Source organism: Chroicocephalus ridibundus, chromosome 7, assembly GCF_963924245.1.
Source record: "Chroicocephalus ridibundus chromosome 7, bChrRid1.1, whole genome shotgun sequence".
NCBI classification, from domain to species: domain Eukaryota; kingdom Metazoa; phylum Chordata; class Aves; order Charadriiformes; family Laridae; genus Chroicocephalus; species Chroicocephalus ridibundus.
The window spans coordinates 56,075,089-56,100,833 of record NC_086290.1 but is presented as its reverse complement, the minus strand read 5'-3'; the positions used below and the strand labels follow the sequence as shown (position 1 = coordinate 56,100,833).

General features: G+C 40.9%; 1 protein-coding gene across 8 annotated transcripts; it reads left to right on the top strand.

Annotated features, from left to right (window-relative positions):
• Positions 1–66: 66 nt before the first annotated feature.
• Positions 67–25,589, top strand: RABGEF1 (RAB guanine nucleotide exchange factor 1). Of its 8 annotated transcripts, none has more exons than XM_063342227.1 (11): positions 67–194; positions 11,587–11,772; positions 14,138–14,304; positions 15,341–15,460; positions 17,599–17,619; positions 18,531–18,697; positions 20,144–20,225; positions 21,030–21,162; positions 21,585–21,676; positions 22,045–22,301; positions 23,374–25,589. In XM_063342227.1, exons 2-11 carry the CDS (start codon positions 11,594–11,596, stop codon positions 23,770–23,772), a joined length of 1,617 nt encoding a protein of 538 aa, XP_063198297.1. In that variant the 5' UTR covers positions 67–194; positions 11,587–11,593; the 3' UTR covers positions 23,773–25,589. The 8 variants fall into 8 exon arrangements, with proteins under 8 accessions (XP_063198297.1, XP_063198303.1, XP_063198304.1 ...); XM_063342226.1 differs by lacking the exon at positions 67–194 and adding an exon at positions 7,676–7,794; XM_063342233.1 differs by lacking the exon at positions 17,599–17,619 and having other exon boundaries at positions 18,528–18,697.
• Positions 25,590–25,745: the final 156 nt, after the last annotated feature.

Sequence of the window (25,745 nt, the reverse complement as noted above, 5' to 3'; positions counted from 1 at the left end):
TCCTCGGCCCACCGACCTCCTCGCTTCCTTCCGGGAAGGTGCCCCGCCCCGGAAGTGACGGCACGCCCTTCCGCCGCCGCCGCCGCGGAGGGGAGGACGCGGCGGGCCGCCGTGAGGGGAGCGGAGCGGAACGGAACGCCGAGCCCAGTCCAGCAGCGCGGAGCGGCGGCGGCCCCCGCCGCCCGGGACAACCGGTGAGCCGCAGCTCTGACCCGCCGAGGGGCCGCGGGTCGGCCGGGCCTCCTCCTTCGGGGACTGCCTGGGGCCGCCGGGCCCGGCTGCGGGAAGGGGCTCCCCCGCTGAGGGAGCCCGGCAGCCCCGCGGTGACAGTTGGGTGGCTGTCAGCGTCCACCCCCGTCCTCTCCGCCGCCGGTCGTTGTAATTCCTCACAAGCGTCGGTGATACGGGATCTGAGCCCGCGCCGGGGCGGGCCCCGCTGAGGGGGGCGGTACCCGGGCTCTCCCCTCAGGGGCCGGGGCTGTGCCGGGGGCGCCGGGCTCCAGCTGGGACACCGTAATCGGGCCCGACACACCCGGAGAAATGTCGTCAACCAGATTCCTCCATGCGCAGTTCCTAAAACTTGAGTTGTTTTTATGATATATATTTTTATTATTTTAATTCCGTGGCTATGTTTCAGTAGTTAATCAGGGTTCAGGTGTCACTGATAACTTTGCAAATCCGCCCCCTCAGCTCGTTTCCCTGCTAAGTTCCTTGTGGATCGAGGGGTTTTTGAGTCTTTGCTTGTAAGTATTACTATTTATGCCTTCTTATTAAAAACTGGGGATCAAAGTCCTTTAAACTCAAGCCAAATGAAGTTTGGGTCAAATATCCCCCCAAATGGGAGGATATTTAAGAAGCTGAGCGGCATGTTTTAGTTGTTTTTGTGGGTGTTTGTCACTGTGTGAGCGCTTTGAGTAGTGTTCAGGTCGTTCCCTTGAAGTAGGGAGTGGCTGTATTTTCTGAGAGGGTGTGAGAAATTGAAAGATGAATGACGCGCTCGAAGTACCCAAAAACTCTCCGAGGGAGTGGTTCGACACTGCCTGAAATCCTGCTGTTCTGGGCTGCCTTGGTCTGTGGCGGGGGCAGTGTCCCTCCTGTGGTGGGTGCTGGGTCAGCGGAAGGGGGTTGGTACTGCCAAAATTCAAATAAATCTGTTTGTTTGGGCTGAGCGGGGCCCTGATCTGGCCCAGCGCTGTGAATTAGTGTCACTACACAGTTTTGGAACAAGGGTGGCTTTATGGAGGCTGTGATTTAAATTTGTTACTGACATGACTTGCCATGCTTCTCTTGTTTGGTCTCGTAGTCGTGAAGCTATTTTTGAAATGGTGTTTTGTATTGGCAGTTCCTCATGCCGGTACTCTGGGAGACGTACTGAGTTTTCCAGTTACCCGAGACTCCTTTGAGACTAACGGCTGATCAGCACAGAAGAACGTAGTTTTTCCAGGAACGGTGCTTTACACAGGAATTGGATGGGTTGGCCTTCTGGACCTGGTTACACAAGTGTTTTGCAGTGGGAAGGATTAGGAAAAGAACTGTAACTCAGTGGCATGCTTTGCTGACAAAAAAAATCCCCAAACAACACACAATAGAAGGGAATAATAGGATATAAAGCCAGTTATACCAATTCATAAGATCATTTTACACAACAAGCTATGATTATAAGCTTGAAGATAGTCTGTGATTTTGGTATTTCATTTTGTTTTGCGGAGTTATCTAATCTAGAACTGTCTTTCTCAGCTCCCTCCTGATGTTTGGTTTATAATCCCCAATTGTGCCTTTTTTCCTCTGATGGGCTATTTGTGACCTACACCAGACCTTAAAATCATGTTTGTGAAGTCCTATTAAAATGCTGTCAGTAACAAGGCAGGTACAAAGTGTATAAAATATTTTGAAGTTTTTCTTGGAGGCTGTAGCCAACTTAATTTTAATCTACATCCAGGTGAGCATGGTTGGCATGTTGGCAAAAAACACAGAGTGTGTAGAAGCTAATCACTGCTGTTTCCGGGGCAGATTTTAGCAGTTTTAGCTAATCCTCCTCATATTCTTACTTGAGTTCCCAGTCAAAGAGTACAAAGCAGTTTTTAGATGTTTCTTGTGATTTCATTTAAAAATGCAATTATGAGTCACATGTAGATGGTGAGACATAGTCTTAATTCATGAATTCATGCTCCTCCTAGCCAAGCGGTCATCGCTACGGGCAGTAGTTAAGAACCTGATGCAGGCAAACAAAACTGTAGCTTAAGGTCTGTTGTGACGTAGGAGGGGGAAAATGCATCTTTGAGCTGAAGTGAGCTCTGTGCGTAGAGTGTTGAAGCCTCGTGGCCATTCGGTTTCGGAGGTTTTAAGTAGTGCCTGCAATTTCCTCTGCCAAATGACAGTACCAAACAGTGCGGTTATTTTCAGGTGGCTGATCAGTCTGCGTGTCTGTCATCACAGTTAACGACTGTTTCTTTCCTCGGGATCATTAGTTAGCAACCTGCACTGTTTATACTAGGAAACAGCTGCTATAGCTGAAATTCCTTAGTCGCAAGAAAGACACGCGTTAAGACTGTGAAGGCTCGTATGGTCTATTCTGCAAAGACAACAGCCGTGTTTCTTTCCTAATTCCCAACTTGTCTAATGGCTTCTTTTTTTTTTCCTGTTCATGCATCTCTTAGCTTGTATTGCCCCACCCTTTCCTTTAGAGGAAATTAACTCATGTTTAATTACCTTTCTGCTAATTATATGCCTGAATGTTTAGGGTTGCATATGAATCATGATTATTTCAACACTTACATGGCTCTTAAGAATTTTGTGGCATTTGGCTCAGTGGTTGCTCTTTGGAATGCCTACATGTTATTTTAAGGATGTTTTTCCATAGGCAAAATTTGTAGCTGTTAGAGAGCTTAGCCCAGTCCCCTCCTCCACTCTCTCAGTTTTGATGCACTTTCTAGTCTACCTTGTAAATTTATTTTCAGTAACTGAAGTTGCGTGCAGTTTTAGGTGGAATTTGCCACTCTTTTGATCTGGTGTGAAGTATGGAGTATTATTCAGGCACCAGTAAAATGTAAACCAGCAGCTGTTCCTGTAAGAATTGCACGTTTGGAGACTTCCCCAGTTGTTCTTCTTTTCTTCCTCTAAAATCCCACGCCTGGTGTTGGTCATTAAAGACCAGGCAGCTGCAGTGAGTGATAACTGCATGAGACTTTGTCAACGCTCTTTGGAGCACTTTGACATTTTTTTAACGAGAAGAATTAATGCAAGTTGTTCATTAAGTGCAATGAAGACTTATACTTGAAGAGCCAAATCACGTTCGCTTCAGTGCAGTCCAAAGACTGGTGTAGGTTGTTGCCGAGAGTTGTGCTAAGATTTTTTTGAGAAGACTGTTGATTTCGGGGAGTAAGGTAGAGAGATGAGAGAACACCCCCCAGGACTCCCCCAAAACCAAAACCAACCCAAGACCAGGAGGAGGGATTCAGACGTCAGGAGACAGTTGGTTTTGTGCTTGGGTTGGGGGGTTTTTTGTGGTCAAAAGTGTAGAAGGCTGAAATAGGCTTTGCAGAATCAAAGGCAGTTCCATACCTTTGTGTCAGCCTGTCTGTTTCGAGTCTGTTATGTGAAGTGTTTTCCTGTTTTTAGATATGTTTAATGAATTTTGGTACCAATATTGAAGCTTGTTTACAAAGCCTCTGCATGCTAACTCTGGAAATTAAAGCAGCGTTATTTAAAAATTGTTTTTCATAGCCTCTAATAATTATAAATTGACTTGCAGTTACCTCTTACTAAAGGTAACTTTCTACTCAGCTTTGACATGTGATCTTTTTCAACTAGCTCTTCCATCAAAGGTGACCTAAACAATCCAGGACTAATAAATAGTTTATGAAAAAGTCGATATCTTGTCGTTGTGGCAGTGATACAATCTGCATTGACAATAAAGGTACCTGTTTGCCTGCGCGGTCCCTGGGAAGCGAGGTAGGTACGTGGTAGAAAGGAACAGGAAAAACGAGCCAGTGATGTCTGAACTCATAAATCTATACAGCTTCTAAACCTTATTTCACACACAGTGCTTTTCCTGAAGCCAAAGCTGTGTCTGCAGTCTTTGGAAACCCTAATGTGTTATGAAAATTATCTTAGGTTTATTGCTGAAAAGAACGTGTTACGTAAGTGCAGTCTCTTTCATGTGTGCGTTAAATCAGCCCTTAGTGACAGATCCTGTTTTGATGAAAGGAGCCCCTTTTCCATCTTACGTAAAACCTAAGAGTGCACTTGCTTGTTGCTGTGACTATGATACCTCTTTAATAAGTTTACTATGAGTTTTCCCAGATGTTTTGTAATCTGGTCTGTGTGAAAATTAGAATATAGTCTTTTGCTGTGGTTGAGAGCTTTGAGTCTGATACGAAAGGTGTATTGTCCTGGAGCAGTAATTGCTGCTACTTCAGTCCCCACTATGGAATACTGACAAAAATGGCACGACAATTTATGGAATTATAATTGGGGGAGAGAGCGCCTTTTGGAAAGTTAGAGCTAGTTTTGTGCTTTATGTAACTGCCCTGCATATCAAGATATTATCAGGTTTTGGCAAACTTTTGAGCTCTCTTCTTATCCCATAGTTTTAATTGTGAAATAGCACTGATTATGAAAGCTTTATCTTTGGTCCCATGGGCATGTAATGGAAAATCATCAGAGGAAAAAAAAAGCAGGAAAGTAGTGTCTGATTGCCCAATTCTGTGTCAGTGCCGTCTGGTTAGTTCTGCACTGGTGTTGGTGAACTTCACTGTCCTTTTACCTGAGCGGTCAGGATGCCAGAGGTTGGATGTCCAGCCTGATGGACTAGACCCGTACAGGAATGTGGGCATCTAAGGTGTGATGTGAGCAAGGTCTTGCTGCCTGAGCTTTGGTGACTGTTGTAGATTGTGTCTGTAGCCGTTTCCCAGCAGTACGTAGGGAATGAAGATTGTAGAGTGCAGTCTGCAAGTGGCTGAAGACTAAATGCTTTGATGGAATCCCCTTGTAGATTTAGATATATCCTTATTGCTTCCCATGAGAAACTTCGGCTCCTGAGACCTGAAACTGAAAATCCCTGGAAACTAGAATGTAAGTTTTATTAAGCACTTGCATTCAATGAATACTGTTGCACTTCAGGTCAATTGAAAATACTATTTTTTTAAAAAAAACCTTTCCTTTTTCTTCTACTTTCCCTTGACACACACCCACACACCCCTGGCCAATCTTAATGCTTCATTTTTTTTCTTTGGTAATACTTGTAATAAAATGCATGTTTCCTGTGTCTTAACTCTTTCTGTGTTTTCTTTAGTAAATCTTCAAAGCCGGATTGAAGTAAGTGACTCCGGGGAAAGTGATGTGGCTGTAGGCCAGCAGTATTTTGCAGAAAAGTTGGTTTTTCTGGTTTTGGCTCAGATGACTGCTTCCATGGCTGTGGTAACCGAAACCCTGTACTGGTTGCACATACGTTTTCAGTTGCAGCTTTGACAGAGTCACAGAGGAACTGTTGGGCAGGCAGCTGGCTTATCTGTTCTAAGAAAATGATGTGAATTTCCATTTTCTGGAGTAAGAGCTATGGTTTATTGGATGTTCTTCTTGGATGGCAAACTTGACAGGAAAAATCTAGGGGTGTGAGCAAGGGACCAGAAACCTCTGAGTTCATATTGCACTTTTTAGAAAGTATTTGCTGTGAGTAAACAGAAGTTTAAATTACTACTGAATAAGAAGAAAAATTTTAGATGAGTCTAGGTATAAAAAGAAAAATGTGTTGATAGGAAGATGTATTCGAGAGCTGCAGAATGAGTTGTGTTCAAGCAAGTAAAAAGCTAATTTTGAATTAAACCACAGTATTGTGGGTTTTTTTTCCCCACATGCTAGACATTGCAACAAAACTAAATATTCTAAGATGCTTATGAAAAAGCTACAGGAGGAGATCAGATCTGTCATTAGAGACCTTTGATGGCACAACCCTTCAGATATATCTAACATAACATGTATCGTATGCCTCATCTGCCAGTGACGCACAGTATTTCATCTCTTCTTGATATCACTGTAGTTTGCAGAAATAAGGCTCATTTAGAGCTCTACATCTAAAACAGCATGGAAAGGCGTAGCCGTGGGCAGCCCATGCTGTAGCCTGGAGTTAGTTTGCTGTCAGGCTTGGGTGGGAGGATGGGACACTGTCCCTGGAATGCATGCGGCAGCAAGACAAGGAGCTCTTTGGTGTCCGTACAGTACAATCCTCTGTTAGCTGTGGTACAAATACACTGATTGCCGGGGATGCAATGGCTTTCCATGTTGTAATTGTCCAGGATACATCCATTTTTGCAGCTGTGATGTAACAGCCCGTGTTAGCAGTGACCCTCTGAGGAACCCCACACACAGTGTGTTATGGGGGAGTTTAAAGATCGTCATCATAGAAGGGGGTTGGGTGTGTTCAATTTTTCCATTTCAGAGGAAAAAGGGAGACTTTACTTACAAATAAGTAACAAGGGGAAAGGGATTTTATAAATTAATAACTAAGTCTAAGAGCCGGTTCTTTTTCTAAGCTTTTCAAAGGGGTGATACTAATTAACATAGATGTTAACCTTTGATGAGGTCTAGTACAGAAATGCTTAGAAGAAGGTTCTATATCATGGTATTTTTTAGGAACTGTGTAAGAAGATGCCATTTCATCAATATATTCATCAATGACCTGGATGAGGGGATAGAATGCACCCTCGGCATGTTCGCTGGTGACACAAAGCTGGGGGGGTGACCGACACACCGGCAGGCTGTGCTGCCATACAGAGAGACCTGGACAGGCTGGAGAGCTGGGCAAAGAGGAACCTTATGAAATTCAACAAGGGCAAGTGTAGGGTGCTGCACCTGGGGAGGAATAACCCCCCACACCAGGACAGGTTGGGGGTGACCTGCTGGAGAGCAGCTCTGTGGAAAGAGACGTGGGAGTCTTGGGGGACAACAGGGTGACCACGAGCCAGCAATGGGACCTTGTGGCCAGAAAGGCCAATGGCTTCCTGGGGGGCATCAAGAAGAGCGTGGGCAGCAGGTGGATGGAGGTCATCCTCCCCCTCTGCTCTGCCCTGGGGAGGCCGCATCTGGAGTGCTGTGTCCAGTTCTGGGCTCCCCGGTTGAAGAAGGCCAGGGAACTGCTGGAGAGGGGACAGCAAAGGGCTACCGAGATGATGGGGGGACTCGAACACCTCTCTGATGGAGAAAGACTGAGGGGTTTGGGTCTCTTGAGTCTGGAAAAAAGACGGCTGAGGGGGGATCTTATCAATGCTTATAAATACTGAAAGGGGGGGTGTCAGGAGGATGGGGCCAGGATCTTTTCGGGGGGCGGGGAGTGGTGGGAAGACAGGACAAGAGGTAATGGGCACAAACTTGACCATGGGAAGTTCCACCTAAACATGAGGAGGAACTTTACTTTGAGGGTGGCAGAGCCCTGGCACAGGCTGCCCAGAGAGGTGGTGGAGTCTCCGTCTCTGGAGACATTCCAACCCCGCCTGGACGCGTTCCTGTGCCACCTGCTCTGGGTGACCCTGCTCTGGCAGGGGGCTGGACTGGGTGATCTCCAGAGGTCCCTTCCAACCCTATGATTCTATGATTTCTGCTTTCCCTGATGATATTCACAGCAGAACTGTTTGAAGCGCTTACTGAGCAAAGTGACATCTGAGTATACTTTAAATTACAGGCGTTTGATCCTGGGAGGGAGACACGGTGCCTCTTGCGGTTGTGGAGAAGTGTTTTAATTGCGATACAGGAGATGTGAAAAGGATGTTTGGTGCAGTGCACCTCTCCAGATTGTACTAGGTAATTTTATTTATGATCTTCTGGTACTTTATCATCCTTCTTGGTTAGATGATTTTTATTTTTTAAATGTGGAAGTTTGTTGCCTTCCTCACTATTGTTTTCCTGACTTCTCAATTGTCAGGCAGTATGGAAGCTGTTCAGAGTTGCCTGCCTCTCTGATCAGAAAAAGAACAAATTTGTTCTTTCGTTTGTATTGCGTTACTCAGAAGTGAACTTTGAATGGGTCATGCATTCAGGCCAGGAATGAAAATAAGAGGTCTGACTATGCAAAATAAGAGTGTGGCTGTGCAAATACACTGAGGAGTTGATCGTTGAATAAAGAATGATATGCCTTTAGCTGGAGGGGGAGGGAGAGAAGGGAAGAAAGAAAGAAAGGGTGGGGAAAAAAAGCATCTCGAACACTTAAAAGTTCCAACAAAGCATTTTTAGGAATGAAAGAACATAAAATACAGTGATTTAGTTGCAGAAAGTTTGCTTCAGATGGATTTTTCATATTCGGTTTATTAAAACTTGCGTTGTTCCCGTCATTAAAATGTAAATGCTGACCTGCAGAAATTGGCTGCGAAACTTTTTTTTATTGGCTGTATGTCTTTAAAGGAAGTAGAAAGCCTCCGCTTTAAGTGCGGCATGTGATTTCTTCATATTGATTCGGAGTGACCTCTTTTGTCCCTGGATCTGATGTAACTGCATCGAAAATAAACTGATGTAACTGCAATCGAAAATACTTGAAGGAGAGGAAACAGAACAGCTTGCTTTCTAGTCACTTGGCTTTGCAGCTGTTTACAAACCTGTCCCAAAAGAATGCGAAGGAAAAAAAATAAATGAGTCTTGCTACTAAGAGATCTGCTTTGCTTACTCCAGGGAAAGCTGATGAACTTTGACACTAAACAGAACCTTATTTTTAGTTCTAATGTACACAAAGGGCTAGCAGGATGCCAAAGGTAATTGTGGCATTAGTATGCAGTTAAAGCTCTGTGGGTACAAAAAGCTAATTTTTGTGTGTCTGCATAGAGATAGAGAAAGTGCACAATTGGCACAGAAACCGTGTATGCTGTTAGCCTTTCAGAAAGCAAGATGTGGGATGGCAGCAAGGTCGTGTATTTCATTCTACTCCTGTATTTTTCAAAAACTCTGAGTGTCCGAAGCACAGTGCTTTTGAATAAGAACAACAGACACCCGAATTCATGAAACTGGTCTACAGGCTGCAATTGCAAAGCTGTTGTGACTGACCCCACTGTAGTGGGTGATAGGATCAGGGATGTTATTTCCTTGGGTGATAGAGATCGGTGTAAAATTTCTCTGAAGTTTGCATTATGAAAATATTTTTATCTGTTGTGTCTTTAGAGCTCCCTGTAGTTTACAGTGACAACAGTCAGACTGATCAGCTTTACCGCTAATGGCAATATTGAAACTTTCATGCATGGTGGGTTTTTTTTCCTAGTGCAAGCACTTGCAATAGGAGTCTCTAATCAAAATGCTGCTGCAGCTTCTGTTTTTAGGAAGCCGTCTTTAAACCGGATCAGGAGCAACTCAAGAGTTCAAGCTTTTGCTTCCCCTTTCTTTTCAGAATTGGTGATAAAGGGCATGTGTGATGCTTTGAGAATGGGCTGTGTTTCCAAATACTGCCAACAGGCAGTTTCCGTCTCGGGCCGTGCAGTTGATCAACATTTGATATTTAATTTCTGGTCTGCTAGAAAGATTGTCAGTCAGCAGATCTATGTACCATTATAGTCAACGTAAAGACTTTACTTGAGGAATCAGAAAATGATAGTATAGAAACCAAAAGATTTTTGTGAAGGCAATGTTCTTATTTTCTTCTGTTAATTTGTCCATGTGGGAATGAACTAAAGCGCTCTCATATTTAAAATCTAGCTGTTTTTTTAATTTTGGTTTGCAGAAGTGTATTAATGTCTGTTAAACTGTCAGACGTTTCTGTGGGAAAGAAAAGTGGGTATTCAGCTGCTCTCCATCCACATAAATGAGAAAATGTGTCTTTATAAATTGTGCCATTAAGAAACTGATTCCCTTAATATACAGGTCTCTACAATGAAACTATTTTTAGATTATTTTTAGAAACTCATTATTTCTTTCAAAGATAGAAAAGATGTTAGTGGAAGGAACCTTAATACTTACATAGATAAGGTGGAATATTTAATTTGTTCCCCCCCTCAGAGAAAATCATGTGTGTTTCCCATTACTTTACTTAAAATAACTTGTTTACATTAATGGGAAATGTTAAATGTTATCAGTCTTTTAAAATGGTTGATCTTCTATAATTCAGCTTGGAACAAAATAGCTGTTATTTCCTGTAGTAGAAAACTGTCTTTGGTAATGACAGTTGTGTGCATGGCATCTGTCTTGTTGGATGAGCCAGGGAAGAGTTCGGGGCTCTTGCCGAGACTGTTGAGTGCAAGAGCTTTCAGGGGCGAGGAACCTTTGCTGGGCAGAAATGTGAACAGCCAGAGATCCACATTCCTCAAACATATGAATTTAAGGGTCATTATGAATCTTGGGGAGAAAACAAGATTACTCTGACAGTTCCTGACATTTTTTAAGAAAATCACTTTTCAAGTTTGCTTTCTATACATTGCATCTCTGCTTTCTGTTTTCCTTGTGTGGTCTTAAGAAATGCCCTGGAGGCGAGGGCAGCGTCTTCAAACTGCGGGGCAGAGTTGGTTTAAAAATCTTCTGGCTTTCCTGTTAGAGGAAGGAAGTCCCAGGGACGCCTTCGGTTGTGCACGTGAGAGCAAGGAACCGAACTGCTAAGGTGCTTGCTCAGCTTATCCAAAGCACTCTCTGCTGAGGATGGCAGGAAGAAAAAGGGGCTGGATTTGGTGACCAAGACCCTGCTTTCCAGTGCCTTCCTGTGATATTTCTAGCATCTGTATGTCGGTATTGAAATCCAAGTGTTAATGTTTTAATATGTGGACTTTAAACTTGCTAGTGCACATGATCCTGTGCTGCTTTTCTGTTAAAATGAATCCAGCATTTAGAATTAGAGGTAGTTGAAATGCCCTTGGGAGCAAGCTGGCACGTGGGCTGGTTTCTGTCAAGGAAAAAAAAGAAAGGGGAGGGCTAGACCGTTGAAGACAGGCTCTGCACGGTGCTGGTGCAGGCATGAAAATAAATCTTTTTGTTGCAGTCACTATATATAAATTCTGTAGAGCTGTGCTTTATGCCCAACTTAACCCTGAAGTAACCTGAGTACTGAAGGAAATGGAGGTGCACCTCATCCGCGTTAATGAACCCTGCTGAGTTAGCTGTGATACTTCACTGCGCTGTGAAGACACACTCTGTGAGGCCGAAGATCTGTTATCTAAGGTCTCAGTAGTGTGATTCTTTGCAGAGACAGTTCTCAGCCTGAATACAAACCTATTTACATTTTGTCTTTTACTCAGTTTGCTTCTTTTTGGTGGTGACTGTAACTTTCTGTATTTGTTTTTTCCTTTGTTGCTTTGTGCCTCTGCGACTGTTAGAACAATGTGCTGGTGAGATCAGAGGACTGTGCCTTTTTCCACATGTGTACGGAGCTGTGTGACTGGTACTGCTGGCCTGCTTTCCAGGCCAGCTGTCTAGTACTGTTTGCAGGTCAAAGTTATGCAAACATATGCTAATGCTGCAGTTGGCTTTCGGGGCTGTACGGTTGTATAACTGTGCCCTTTATTTTGTTACTATGGAACTCTTCAATAATTAAAACGGGTGACTTCTTTCTAAAAGACAAGCCTTCAAAAGAAATTATTTCTAGCAGGCTGTTATCATGTTTCTATCTTTAACCCTTTTCTCTTTAAACAGGAAGAAAATGAACCTGAAATCTGAACGCAGAGGAATTCACGTTGATCAGTCAGAGCTACTGTGCAAGAAGGGATGCGGTTACTACGGCAATCCTGCTTGGCAGGGATTTTGCTCCAAGTGCTGGAGAGAGGAATACCATAAGGCCAGGCAGAAACAGATTCAAGAGGACTGGGAGCTGGCAGAGCGGTAAAGAGCCCTCTTTATTCCTTCATCTTTTACAGTACGGTGGCTTCACTAAATACTATTCCTGCCTCCTATTTTCTAGTCCTGTTTGCTCTGGCTTAGTTGCATCATAAGTTCTCAAATTTGACCTTTCCATCAGGAATTAAAAATCTTCCTTTTGGTGCAAAGGTGAATACTTTTGACATTCTAATTTAAGGGGTTTCAAAAGAAAGTCTGTGAAATAACAAAGGTAAACACCTCCCCAGCCTCTTAACAAATACTTTGACCTAATTTGCATACTGAAATCTGTAATTCTAACTAGCAGTTGGAAGGGTGAAAGTGACAATTTTGATTAAAATACCTCTGCCTCTGGAGGCCACAGTTATTGTCTTGAATATAGCCAGCACAATGGTTTTACATTTCAGCTACCGATTTAAAAAAATTGGGTCTGTGGTCATTCTTTTAAAACTGCAGGGTTAAGCCCAAAAGCATCACAGCTTTAGCTTTAATAATTCAGGTAATTTTTCTAAGCATGTATTTTCTGCAAAGCAGTGTAGTTTCCTAGTGTGATAAATGCTTGAGTCTGAAAATGGGGGTTGGAGGAAATCTATGCTTGAGCGAGAAAAATAAAAGCGGGTAGGACTGCTTTTTGTTGGATTTGGGTAGAAAGCAAAAGCATTGCCCACTGCCTGAGAAACTGCAGAGCATCTTCTTCGGTACTACAGCTGTCCTCTGTGTCACTTCCAGGTGTGAGTTACATGACATCCACTCAGAATTAGCTGTTTCAGGGTTATGTGAATTGTTGAGGTGGAGGAGCATCTAGCTGCGTGTTCAGAATTGACTGGCAGTTGACTTGAGCTGGCCAAGATGTTTGTTCCTATTGACACAGATTCTATGTATTAGTGGTGTATGCCAGAACTCTAGGGAAAAGTACAAATGCCCAAGAGACATGAGTGAACTTGAGTTTGGAGCCCTTCGGTGAACTTGAGTTACCTGGTGATACATTAACCAAGGTCACTGGGGGGGTGGGGAAAAGGCATTAAGTGCAGTGTTCATATCAGCCTGCTTGAAGAAGGTGACATCTGCGGACGGTCTGTGAACTTGAGTTGGGTTCAAACTGATGGTTATAGTTTGGAAGCCCTAAGTTTTCTGATACCTAACTACCCTAGACCCTCTTACCTTACTCCTTGATGTAGTTTGTTTGGTTTTTAAGTTCTCTTTACTGTGTGGCACTGGAACAGATTAACTGCAAAGAAAGGTAGAAAGAAGTGCCGGAAACCTTTTCTAGCCTAATCAGAGAATGCCAGGTAAGCTGTTGAATACAGTACAGAGGACATGTAATTTGTTCCTCTGCCATAAATTTGGCTAAAACAGTTAATAAGGACTTCAGTATTACTAGAGCAGATGGTTACAAGCTGTCAGTCTTATAACATGTAAGTACAATAAAATGGGGCATTTATGGAATTCTTTAATAAGTAGCTGTTCAGTAGGTAGATGCTAAAGGAACAGATAAGCTGTGATTGCTGTAGGGAACAGAAAGGCCTGACGGCACAGATAAGACACAATTCCTGCCTCTAGAGATTACGAAGGCAAGACCATTTATGGTCCATCCTGAGCTGGATGGATGTTTAAAGAAAATTGCTCAACCTTTTAGCGTCTCGAGGAGCAATATAATTTAATCCATTTTAATCCGCCTGCATAAGAAGCGAAGTAGCCATTGAAGGATGAGCATATCCCGCCCCCCGCCCCCGGCCTTTTGTACCTGTAGATTAAAAGATGGGCTTGGTCTTTGCAAAGCACCTACCAGTGTTGCATTGAAGTTGTTTGCCTCATTCAGTCAAGCACGTATATGTATTACCAAGTCTTTGAAAACAAATCACGACAACAATAATCTGTTTCCCAGAATATTTCTGAGATTGTGACAGGGTATTTCACTTGCTCAGCTGCGAGCCGTGGGTTTTATCTTCAAGAAGATGGTAAAGGATTGCCTGTGGTAATAGGATATGAAACAGAACAGGATGCAGGGAGGAAGGCAACTGAATTGACTATTGGAAATGCTCCCACAGTCTTTCTCCTCATTTCTACCTTTGTAGAATTCAGGGCTGTGACATGAGGGGAAGGTGACCATGATTATACTTAAGTCTCCTCTCTTTTGACCTTACTATTTAATCCTCCCTGGCCATCTTAAGCTTTCTCTCACTTTCACCGTTACAACATGGAAAGAGTGAACTTAATGTAGTGAAGGGGGATGCGGTAGGAGGCAAGGAATGAAGATGGGCGTAGAGGAGGGTTAGCATGTCAAGTGAGTAATGAATTTATTGCACAGGAAATTAGTTTATTTGTGCTGATTTTAGGCACTTAAATTAGACCTACATTTTTCTAATTCCAGGCTTCAGCGTGAGGAGGAAGAAGCATATGCCAGTAGTCAGAGTACCCAAGGGGCGCAGTCGCTGACCTTTTCAAAATTTGAAGAAAAGAAAACCAATGAGAAAACCCGAAAGGTCACTACTGTGAAGAAGTTCTTCACTGCTTCTTCCAGAACAGGAGCTAAGAAGGGTAACTTCCTCCTTTGCTTTTAATTGTTCTGTACAATGTGTTAAGTTGTATTTTTGATAGATGTGTGGTACTAAAAGGCAGAGCAATGCTCTGTGTCTTGACTTCAAAAAGTTGGAACAATGATGCTTCCGGAGAGTGATATGTGAAGTCTTACTGAAAACACAGAAAAACATGAGCTTTTGGGCGATGCCAAACAATCTTTATATAGAACAGTGCCCTTCTAAACCTGTGGCTGTGTTTGTGTTAGTTATACAGGAGTTCTTCCACTAAAGCGTAGTACAGACGTATTCCTACTGGTGGTCTACCACTGCACTGCTGAGTGGAATTACCTTGCTCATGTGACAGAAATTCTTGCTAGATTCATGAGTCAACCATAGCGTGGTACGGTGGTTTGGGACTTGAAGGGGAATTCTTCCTGAAGAAAGCAGGAGAAAAGGTACTAGCTGTCAGTCACCTCAAACACCCGATCTGTCAAAGCGTGATAGAAATGCTGATATAAAGTATCAGGTGATACTGCTGTAATGGATCGCTTTAACGGGAAAATTGGGAGTGTGTAAGCAGAGTGCCTTTAAATGAAAATAAATGTGAAAGGAAACTTGTAGTGTTTATGTGTATGTGGGTTGTGAATATCAAGTTTGTGGTTGGCTGAATGTTTTATTCTACAGCATGTGTTACAAGCAAGAATGATTAATGGCACTGATGTCTTTGCATAGCGATAGCTTACATGGGCAAAACCCGGGAAATGCTAGACTGTGGAGGAGGCATTCCAGAAGAAAAAGCAACTTTAATGTATCTTGGCCTTATAGACGATGTATTTCCTTAATAAGAAGTTCTAAATATGTCTGGATTTCATCTTAGATTTGTCTTGGTGTGTGCGCAGCAGCTGGCTAAATTTGGCTATGTATTAAGACCTTTTTTTACGTTCATTCTTCTCACTTTCCATATTTTCTTTTTTTTTTTTTTTTTTATCGCATTCACCATCTCTCCTGACATGCTGCCGCTCTCGGTGTCTTGCTTGCTTTTGCATTTATTTCAGTGGCTCAAGAGAAAATCGTTAAGCAAGGACAGCTTGGGAGGGAGCGAAATGCTGATAACATTCTCAGGGATTTGAAGGAAATTTTCACTCCCTCCTGGGAACTGGCTTCCCCTACTGAAGGTAATGCAGTACAGCTTGGGCAAGCTGTCTGCCTGATTGTAGTAAGCTTACTTCTTAGTCGGGCTTTGCAAAATACAAACTAGGGTTGTGCCAGTTATAACTTGTGCTGTTGAATGTGAAGATGACATAAAAAGCAAGGGTAGCGTCTTGAAGTGAACTTGAATCTCTAAACCAATTTTTTGCATTTTGGTAAGGAAAGTGTAGCAATTAAGCAGAAGCTTCTTTAAGCCCTACCTTAGCGTGACATCTGAAGGATTATGCAGTTTCAAAAATAAAAGGATTTTGTAAGAAGTAGCTAGATCTTGTGCTGCTTCATATTTTTATCAAAAAATAATTCCAGGTTGCCATTATAAATCTGATTATAAGTTGGAACGACTTCAATTTAGTAGTTCAAGAACTTTTGCAATCTCAAAACATCTCCAGATGTTTGTCACATTAATCAAGAAGACAATTTCACGTCAAGAGAAGACATTCTGGTTTCATTTAAACCAAACCCTGGATGCAAACAGCTTTAGGATCTTGTCCTATGTTATTTGTTTGCAATTCTGACATGTTCTGCTGACCAAAGAAATTTGAAGATGGACCATGCTTTATTTTGCAAAATACATGAAGAAGATGAGTGGGTGGGCATAGTGGAGCTAGTAATAAAATGGTTTTTTATGTTCTTTGCTTGGACTCAGATCTATGACCATGGCACAACCATAGTGAATCACTGGAGTGCTAATGTTCTGCTGTGACAACTAGCATTTTTGTAGAATGCCTTGAGAAAGATTTTAATATTAATAGTGTTTATTCTTTGTAAAGGTGATGCTTTCTTAACTCTTCCCAGACTGTTTCTTTTCATTTTGGCGTATCTCCTCTACTAGGTTCTCTAACTTGTTCAGATGGAATTTCTTTTCTGTAATCAGCTGGTTTTTAGTAAGACTTAATTCTTTTAGAGTACATGACAAGCTGAAAATATTTTGTTGCTGAAAGTCTATTTGTTCTTGCAGTCCTTAGTAATCAGTACATATTGTACAGATTCATTTTCCTGAAATCGGGTTTTCAACATAGAGATTAATGAAGTGGCAACATTTGAGTGACATGTAGGTCTTGGTGTGACTCGTTAAAAAGACAGTTCATTCTAACATTCAGGTTTTTTTAATGCCTACGTTAACAGTTATCTGCCTTAGTTGACTACATCTCTCTAGTAACTAAAAAAAAAAAATCTATTTTAAATTTGGGACTGAAAAAATCATATTCGTATTCCTTGAGGTCAAATAGCAGAATGAGGTCCATTATTTTCATAATACAGTGAACTCAGTGTTGAAATACGTAAATAAATCTTCAGCTGTTCTTTGAAATGAAGTTAGTAATTAACTGCAGAAAAAATATCATCTAATTCTACGCTTTCAAAATGTACCTGCTTGCTTTGTTTGTTATTTCAAAACTGTGCTCTCTTTTTACTGGTTTTGTAATACTAAATGTAACAAATTTAGATCAACATATAGTAATGGTTGCTGCTCCGCTTGAGTACTGTGCAGGCATTCTACTTTCCATCTTAGGTATAAGGAGGGTTGGAGGAGATCCCCTCTGGAAGAAGTGTTCTTCTGTTAACTAGAGACGAGGTTGATTTGCACTCTCTTGATTGCTACAGTCGGAATGTAAATATTTGTAAAGCCTTTTCCATTGTTATCACTTAAATACCATAAATGGTATCTAATGGTACCTGACCAAATTATCCAGAGGAGGTTATGCTGAAGTGTAGAGGTCCTAACGAGTCTTGTGCTTTGGTCAAACGATCCATGCGTGTTAGTCGCTGGATCATACAGCTTTGATTTTACTGCGGTACTGGATCTCTTTGAAAGGAAATAACAACAAACAAACAAAAAACCACAAATAATAAGCTACCTCAAATTCAAATTTAAACATACCAATTTAAATATACTAATCCCATGTATTTCCTTTTATTTTGGAGTTCTGCATGTGTGCTTATTGAAACAAGGAATTTTTTTATTGTGCATGTTAGTATTTTCAGTTTGAAAGATACGTGTGTTATCATGTTGATCATGAACATTTTCATGTTTTCTGTCTCTCTGCTGCTTGCTTTTCATCATGTTCATTTACATCATCTCTATTCACTCCTTCATTTTGAACAGTCTTGGCTGGCAAGTTGAAAGGTGGGTGAACTAAACTTGGGTAGTGAAGGTATTGGATCAGTGCAATTAACTTGGAGCGTATACCTTGGAAGATCAGATGTGTTTGTGTGGAAAACCCCCGTGGTTGCAGCTGTGTAAACTTGCATCCGGTGCTGTGTGCAGTCTGTGTTCCTGCCTCCTTCTTGAGTGCCAAGCAAGTTCTTCCTTGAACAGACGCGGTGCTTCTGCTCTTGCTGAAACACAAATGGCCAAGTTCTCGTTTACGCTGCAGGTGTGATTCTGCGGCATCTGCTGCCGGGCCAAAGGAGGGCTGCTGTGTTTGCACCAACCTCGTGCTCCCATTCCTTGTCTTGTGCTGCTGCTGCTCCTATGACCTGGTAGGAAGCCAGCTTGGGGAGCTGATCAGGCTGAAAAATAACCCCATAAGAAACACTGATTTCTGACTAGGACTGCCCCAAATTGCTACTTCCTGAGCTAGTTCACGAGCCAGTTGAATGAGTACTTGTGTTGGTGCAAGCAAAGGAGCAGGAATGTAAGGGTGAGGGAGAATGGAAAAGGGATCACTCCATTATCTTAAGCTGCTGCAGAATCCCATCTGGAAGCCTTAACTTTATATGGAGATGTCTTACCTGGAAATGAAAGTGTAAGAAACAGGAAGACAAACCCATGTTACGGTAATTTGCTGATATAAAAAGGCCATTAGTGTAAATGGGTATGTGGCTATAAATGTTTCACTTCAACGGAATACTCAGTTTCCTAGAGTTCTGTTCAATAATATGCACCATTTCACTGGTAAAGCTTGAGACATAAATGCTTATTCATCTTCACAGTTGGAAAAAAACAACATGAAATTTTAATATGCATTAAACACTTCCGGAATTCATCCACCAGTGTAAAAAAGCTAATCTGATATTCCCAAATTTTCTCAGCAGAGATCCAAGAAGCCAAGGCTCCCAGCCCTTCCATAAACAGGCAGGCTAGCATCGAGACAGATCGAGTATCCAAGGAATTCATAGAATTTCTCAAGACCTATCATAAACCTGGACAAGATATCTATAAGCAATGTAAACTGTTTTTGGACACAATGAACCATAAAAGGGTAAGTTTTGCATGCCTTTTATGTAAATAAAATGGGGAAATTAAGGAGAGATGGGGAAAACACCGCTCTTCTTCCAGCGGTTTGGTTTGTATATGCTGTATACAGGAGTCTTCAGCTGAAATGTTTAGTCAAATGAAGGTCCAGTGGCGGTCTTAAATTCTGAATGCCTTCCTTTTTGGTATGGTGTGTGACCAAAGAAACTCTCCAACACCAGTGTCTCAGGTGTCTTGAGAGAACTTTGCTTTGCATCCTGAATAAATGAATAATGAAAAATAAAACGTCTGTTGAACAAACAGTTTTGTAGATAAATACAACTTGTGGAAATCATAATATATTACATAATGAGTTTTTAGATATCTTAAGTCTAAAAAGTTAGATAATACAGTATCAAACCACGTCTCCTTTTCTTTGGGGAAGGGGAACTTGACTGTGCTCTTCTTTTCTTTTTAATATGGAATAAGGGTTACGTCTTCATTCTCCATATAAAAAATTTAATGGTCTTGAAATATTAATATGTCTGTGGTGCCACCTAGGGTTGAAATGAGTCAGTATACAGCACGCCTTTTTTTTTTTTTTTTCCTTCCCGTACCTTTCCTATTTAGTATGTAGTTTATCCTCAAATTGGACTGGAAATTAAAGGGAGTTCTGATGGAATCTGACACCCCCTCCACTTTGAATACATCGTGAAGGTTTTTTTCCTTTTAGAACTGATTCATTCTGAGCATAAGAGTGTGTGAAAAGAGCATATTATTATTATTATTGGTTATAAACATTAAAGGTTTATTTCCTTGTTCCTCGATAGTTTGTGCTAGTCAAAAACAAGTCTTTTTTTTTTTTTACACATAGGGTCTTATGATGCCATTTAATGGTGAAAAGTGACTTGATTGGTGAAGTTAATTTTAACCCTTAAAAACTTTCATTATGTTCTTCAGTAGCTCTGTTAGTTAATGCTCGAAAGACAATTTTGTTTCACAGATAACATTGTGAATATGTTTCGTAGTAACTTCATAATTAGAAGTGTTTGCTTTATAGATATTCTTTCAAATATATGATTTATGTCTTGGTTTTTTGGTATACTATATATAATCTTTTAAAAAGCTACAGACACAGAGGTGGGAGCGAACATTCTGCTTAATAGTCTACATTATTTTGTCACCGTTGCTCAGGGATGTGTCTGGGGAAAATGGCATTGCACCTGTCCAGTTCCATTGCTAATACACATCTCTTCAGGAAATAAACACAAGTCTTTCACATGTTAAAGAGCCAGTATGTCTTGGTTTCTGATATTTTTGAATATTAGTTAGCCAACATAAACACCTCTGCGGATATATTTGCATTCTCAGACTGTGACTGCAGCGGGAGGCTTTCCTTAAACAAAACCAAAACATCAGAGGCGTTGCTGCCATTTCTTCCACGCATGAACACTTAATCAGTTTTCTGTTACAGGACTTAAGTATTGAGGAGCAATCTGAGTGTGCCCAGGACTTCTATCAAAATGTAGCAGAGAAATTACAGACACGCTGGAAAGGTATCATGTTCCTCTTCCTCATATCTTACTCCTGAAAAAGTGATGATTTGAGGAGAGAGCCTCTTGTGTTTTCAAGTAAAAACGAAGCATTCCAGACTAGCTTTCAGAAATGCTGTTAATAAATTCCAGTACCGTAGTTAGAACTATTCCCAGCAGCACCAGTTCTATAAAGTTTTGCAGTCTGAATTATTTGTTTTTACAGTTTTTTCTTAAACTCTCAATTAAATGCGGTTCAGTTGTTTTCATTTCTTGTTTTACATTCAATAGTCTTTGTTTAAAACTGAGGTTGAATGTGTAGCCTCAACCCAGTTAACAGGCCGTGAGCCTTACGTTCCACTATAATGCACAAAAAGCCAGTGAGATGGGAGCGTTGCTGTTGCAGACTGCTTTTATGTGCCTGGCGTGTAAGTGGCACAGCTCAGACATGCCCAGGGACTTTTTTTAGACGTAAACAGGAACAGAGGACTTGGAAGACCTCCCTGCATTTGTTCTCAAAGACTTTATTTTTGAGAAATACTCTTGTAAGCTACAAGCAGCTGGACCTAATTTGTGTGTTGAACGTGCTTCATTGTGAACCTGTGCACGTACGTACTTTGCCACGTCACTGTGGTGGTCTCACCATTATAACTTTACTTCTGCTGTAGAGAGTGAGAATACCCCAAATATATCCATTCTTTATTAACTCGGGTTGGCTCAAGTTGGTAGTACTGATGTGGTGATATTGGGACCAAACTATATTAAATTTTCAAAACAGACACAGAATCCTTTATTTACTGTTTTGGGGGTGGGATTTGTGCCTTTCAGTGCCCCCTGAAAAAGTTGAGAAAGCAATGGATCAGATTGAAAAATACATTATGACTCGACAGTATAAATACGTCTTTTGTCCTGAAACAACTGATGATGAGAAGAAAGATCTTGCTGTCCAAAAGAGAATCAGGTAAGTCTGTAAAAGAAAAATAGTCCAGTAATCCACAGCCGTGTGAATGAGCTCTCAATCAAGCACGTTAAAAATCTTTTGCTGTAGATAGAAAAAAAAAAAAAAAAAAAAAAAAAGGCAAGCTTTTTAACCAGAAAGAGTTAAAAACACTTTATTTAAGAAAGAGAAGGAATGAACAGAATAATGAAAGCTACTACGCTGGGAAAACTAATTGGTATGCTTTTGTTAAATTATGGCAAAAAAAAAAAGAAAATATTTTTTCTGGAAATAAATTACTTCAGTGGAATAAACTAGCTTATAACTGGACTAGTGCCTCATTTACACAAAGCGCTCCTTGTGCATTGAGTTCAAGAAGCAGCTGTTTTCAAACACCTGAATGTTACTGGCACAGAACGGTTTAGCATTTTTTTTTCTTGTCCTAGGGCTTTGCACTGGGTAACTCCACAAATGCTGTGTGTTCCTGTCAATGAAGAGATTCCAGAAGTCTCCGATATGGTTGTAAAAGCAATTACAGGTTTGTGAATGATGAAGTTTACATTTACAGCTTTTAATTTCAGATCTCTTGTTCATAGAGATGGTTTTCTGTTGTCATCAAAAGGGTGTCCAGGCTTTAGGATTCGCAGTGGTCTTTGTGGTATCGGACTAGTATATCATCTGTGAAGCGAGAATAATATTTCCATCACAGAAGTGTTTAGGCTTACCTGATCTATTGTAAATGCTTGGACTGAACCAAGAGAAGGTCGAATAAACAGAAACTTTTATGGAACATCAAGCACCACAGATAAAAATGATGCAGTTTTAGTATTTTCCAGTAAGTGTCCTACTCATTCAGGTGTCTGATGAATATGGCTTTAATGATTTGAAAACTTTTTTGTCTTACAGATATTATCGAAATGGATTCAAAGCGTGTCCCTCGTGATAAGTTAGCATGCATCACCAAGTGCAGCAAGCATATATTTAATGCTATTAAAATCACAAAAAATGAACCAGCTTCTGCTGATGACTTTCTTCCAACACTTATATACATTGTTTTGAAGGGAAACCCGCCCCGTCTGCAGTCCAACATCCAGTACATAACACGCTTCTGCAATCCAAGCAGGCTAATGACAGGAGAAGACGGCTACTATTTTACCAATCTGGTAAGTGCAGGAATAGCGTTGACGTTTTGGACAACAAGATTGTCTTTTATTTGGATGTAGGAATTTCCAGTAAAGGCAAACTCAGCATAACATGGAAGGAAAGTTAAAACTACTCTTCAAATAGCGGTTGAGGTTACTTAGAGTACAGCAGGCTCTTCTGCTCTATATCCCCTCTCTCTTCCTTCTCTGCTTTCCAAACCAGTCAGTGCTTTGCTTTCTTTATAGTATTAAACCCTTTATTTGTACAGTTTGATGCTAAGACTTGGGTATATTTTTATTTTGTAAAGAGATAAGGACTTTCCACTCCTAAAATCCTGAGTTAGGGCTGTGCAGATGTTACGGGTGCAAAGTTCCCCGTTTAAGCTCATGAGAGTTTTATCTCTTGACGAGACTGCAGAACTAGGCCATTAACGTCTGGAGGTAAACAGGCTTTTTAAAGCTTCTGCAGGAGACATTTATTGGCATGCTTGTTTATATTAGAAGGAATTATGATTATGATAATAATCATATATATATATATAAAATAATCTCTGCAGTTCACCGTAAAGCCATTTTCGAGGGAAAATACGTAATTGAATGAAGTACTTGCAGTGTTAAAATTGTTGAAATGTTCCTTTCAGTAGGAGGAGAGCATCCACAAGGTGAGATGGGCATTGACATTCCTTCCTCCAGAAAATGAACAGGGAGCATAGCAGGTCTCTGCTGATCAGATTATTAAATATTAATATAGTGCTCTTGTCTAGTTGTCATGTCTTGTTCTTTCTGCTCTCACCTGCAAAATGCAGCGACCCTGAGGTTTGTAATTGATGTTACCCAGTGGGTCTGGACTGTTCAGGCGCAGTGATGTCTTTCCACATCGTTCTCCGAGTTTTCAACTTCTTCAGACTTTGGGGAGAGGAGAGAGGCCTGTGAACTGTCTGATACAGTTACCTTCTGGAAAAGCTCTTTAGGAGCAATCTGTTGAGGCATTAAATAAAATAATCAGTTATTGGTCTAACAGCAGGATTAAAAAATAGAATGCATGGGTTCCCATCTGTAGCTTGCAGTGATGCTCACTCTGTTTTGTTTGCAGTGCTGTGCTGTGGCCTTCATTGAAAAACTGGATGCTCAGTCTTTAAATCTAAGCCAAGAAGATTTTGATCGTTTTATGACTGGTCAGACATCCCCGAAGAAGCAAGAATCTGACAGTTTTTCACCTGATGTGTGCCTGGGTGTTAAGCAAATGTATAAAAACTTAGACCTACTATCTCAGTTGAATGAGAGACAGGAAAGAATTGTCAATGAAGCCAAGAAGCTCGAGAAAGACCTAATAGATTGGACTGATGGAATTACAAAGGAAGTCCAAGATATTGTTGAGAAATATCCATTAGAAATAAAACCAAAAAATCAAGCCTTAGCAGCTATTGACTCTGAAAATGTGGAGAATGACAAGCTACCCCCACCGCTGCAGCCTCAGGTTTACGCGGGATAATTATCAGTGTTAACTTTGAAAAGCATCATTGTCCTCACCTAGTACTATCTGCTACTTGGGAAGGGAAGTAAATTTAAGGCTAAAAATCAGATGAGCTTAAATCAGTACATTTTTAAAGGTACATTTTTTGTTAAGTGTATTGTTAATTGTATTTATTTTAGTCAAGTAGATTTCTATTAGGCTTTTGTGGGTTTTTGAACGGAATTGACATTTTCTACACAAACCGGTGTAATTTTTAAGCAACGCTAGTCCCTTGACATCTTTCCTGAGAGCTTCCTTCTAGGCATGCACTTACTTGTTTTTAATAATTAGTTTAACTTAAAGAATTTGAGTTCCAGCAGAAACTCAAAAGTTACCAATGTTAGTCTGAATTTATTCTGTAGCTGTAAAGATGAACTATATATTGTAAAATATGTAAAATTGTAAATAGATTTAAAATCTAATGTCTCAACTGTGCATGACATCTTGTGTATGAGTGAAAATGATATAAAAGTATTCATTTAGCACCTTTCAGTTAAATCACATCGCAGTATAAAGGCAAGTACATTGTTACTGTTGCAGTAAGCTAGATGGTATAACTGATGAATTACAGTCAGAGAAGATATCGTTGTAACGATTTGAAAACTTGACATTCGTCTCGAAATCTGCTCTGTAAAAAAAAAATAGCACTTTTTAAAATACGACATTTCTTCATGTAAATCTTCTCTCTGCTTTGTCAGTACACCTGATAGCCTTCGGTGGTGCACGTAAGTGCTGGTATTACCAATTTCAAAGAGAACGTTCAGCCAAGCTTCAGAAAGGAAGGAAATATTTTTATTAAAAATTGCATAATGTGGAACAAAAAGGGGGTGGGGAGGAGTTAGCGCAAGAGTTGCACCAAAAGTGGCTTTCTTTTTCTGGCATTGCCTAGTGAGTTCCATCGGTGGGCTAGGTCTTGATTATTTTTTTGACAATCCTGGTAGATAAATAAGTTCATATAATGAGAGGCTGCTTTTTAGAAGAGGCACGAGCCGTTGCTCTGAGCAGAAAAGTGCACTTTATTTTCAGGAAACATCAGTCTTCTGATCTTTAGTGACCCCCCCCCCCCTCAGCAAAGGGAGTTATCTTGCAAAAGTATTGAACGTTGAGGTAAACGTTGACTTTAAGGCACTAGAAGTTGAATGGGTGTATTTCAAGGTAAGAATAATAGCTCATTCCACAAAAAGTAACCTCTTGACAATATAACTTTTTTATGCCAGTGAAACATTTTCTATATCATTTTAAATATCTTCCAGTTAATCCAGTCTGCCGTGATGTGTTTGTGTACCTGAGATATCTAACATAAAGCTACTTAGCTTGAACTACTCTTAAGCAATGCTAAATTCTTACCATCAAGGAGGAAAGTACCTACCTCTTTATTATGTTCCACTGCTTTAAAAACACTGCTGTTCTAAATTCGCACTGCAATAATTTCAGACCACAACTGTGATTTGTCCCTTTTTGTCAAACGTATTTAGCCTTACGAACTATGCATTCCTAGTGTTTCGGAGAGAACCAGTTACCCAAAACTCCACTGCTGAGGTGAAGCAATGAGCTGATCGGATGATCGCGAGAAATTAGGTTATTTAATGTATCCATGTGTCACTGCGCCCAAATTGCTTAGGACCTGACCAGTGCTGGCAGTAAATAATACTGTAAAGTCTTTATTTTCTTTACAAACACTAGGTGCTACTTCTGATATCCAGGTACACAGGTTTTCCTGAGGAGGAAAAAAAACAAAAAAGCAAACTCGGAGCTATTGTGTAAATTCCGATGTTTAAATAAAAGTGTGTACATTATGCCCTTGTTAATGAGTTCCTAAAAATCTCGTCACTGGGTTTTGTTATGGTGTAAATGATTAATGTGAATATAATTGTGTCTGCTTCTGCATTCTCTGTGTTTTGGGAGACAGGGTTCTTAGCCATTCAAGTGCAAGTCTAGGTAACGATGTCTTT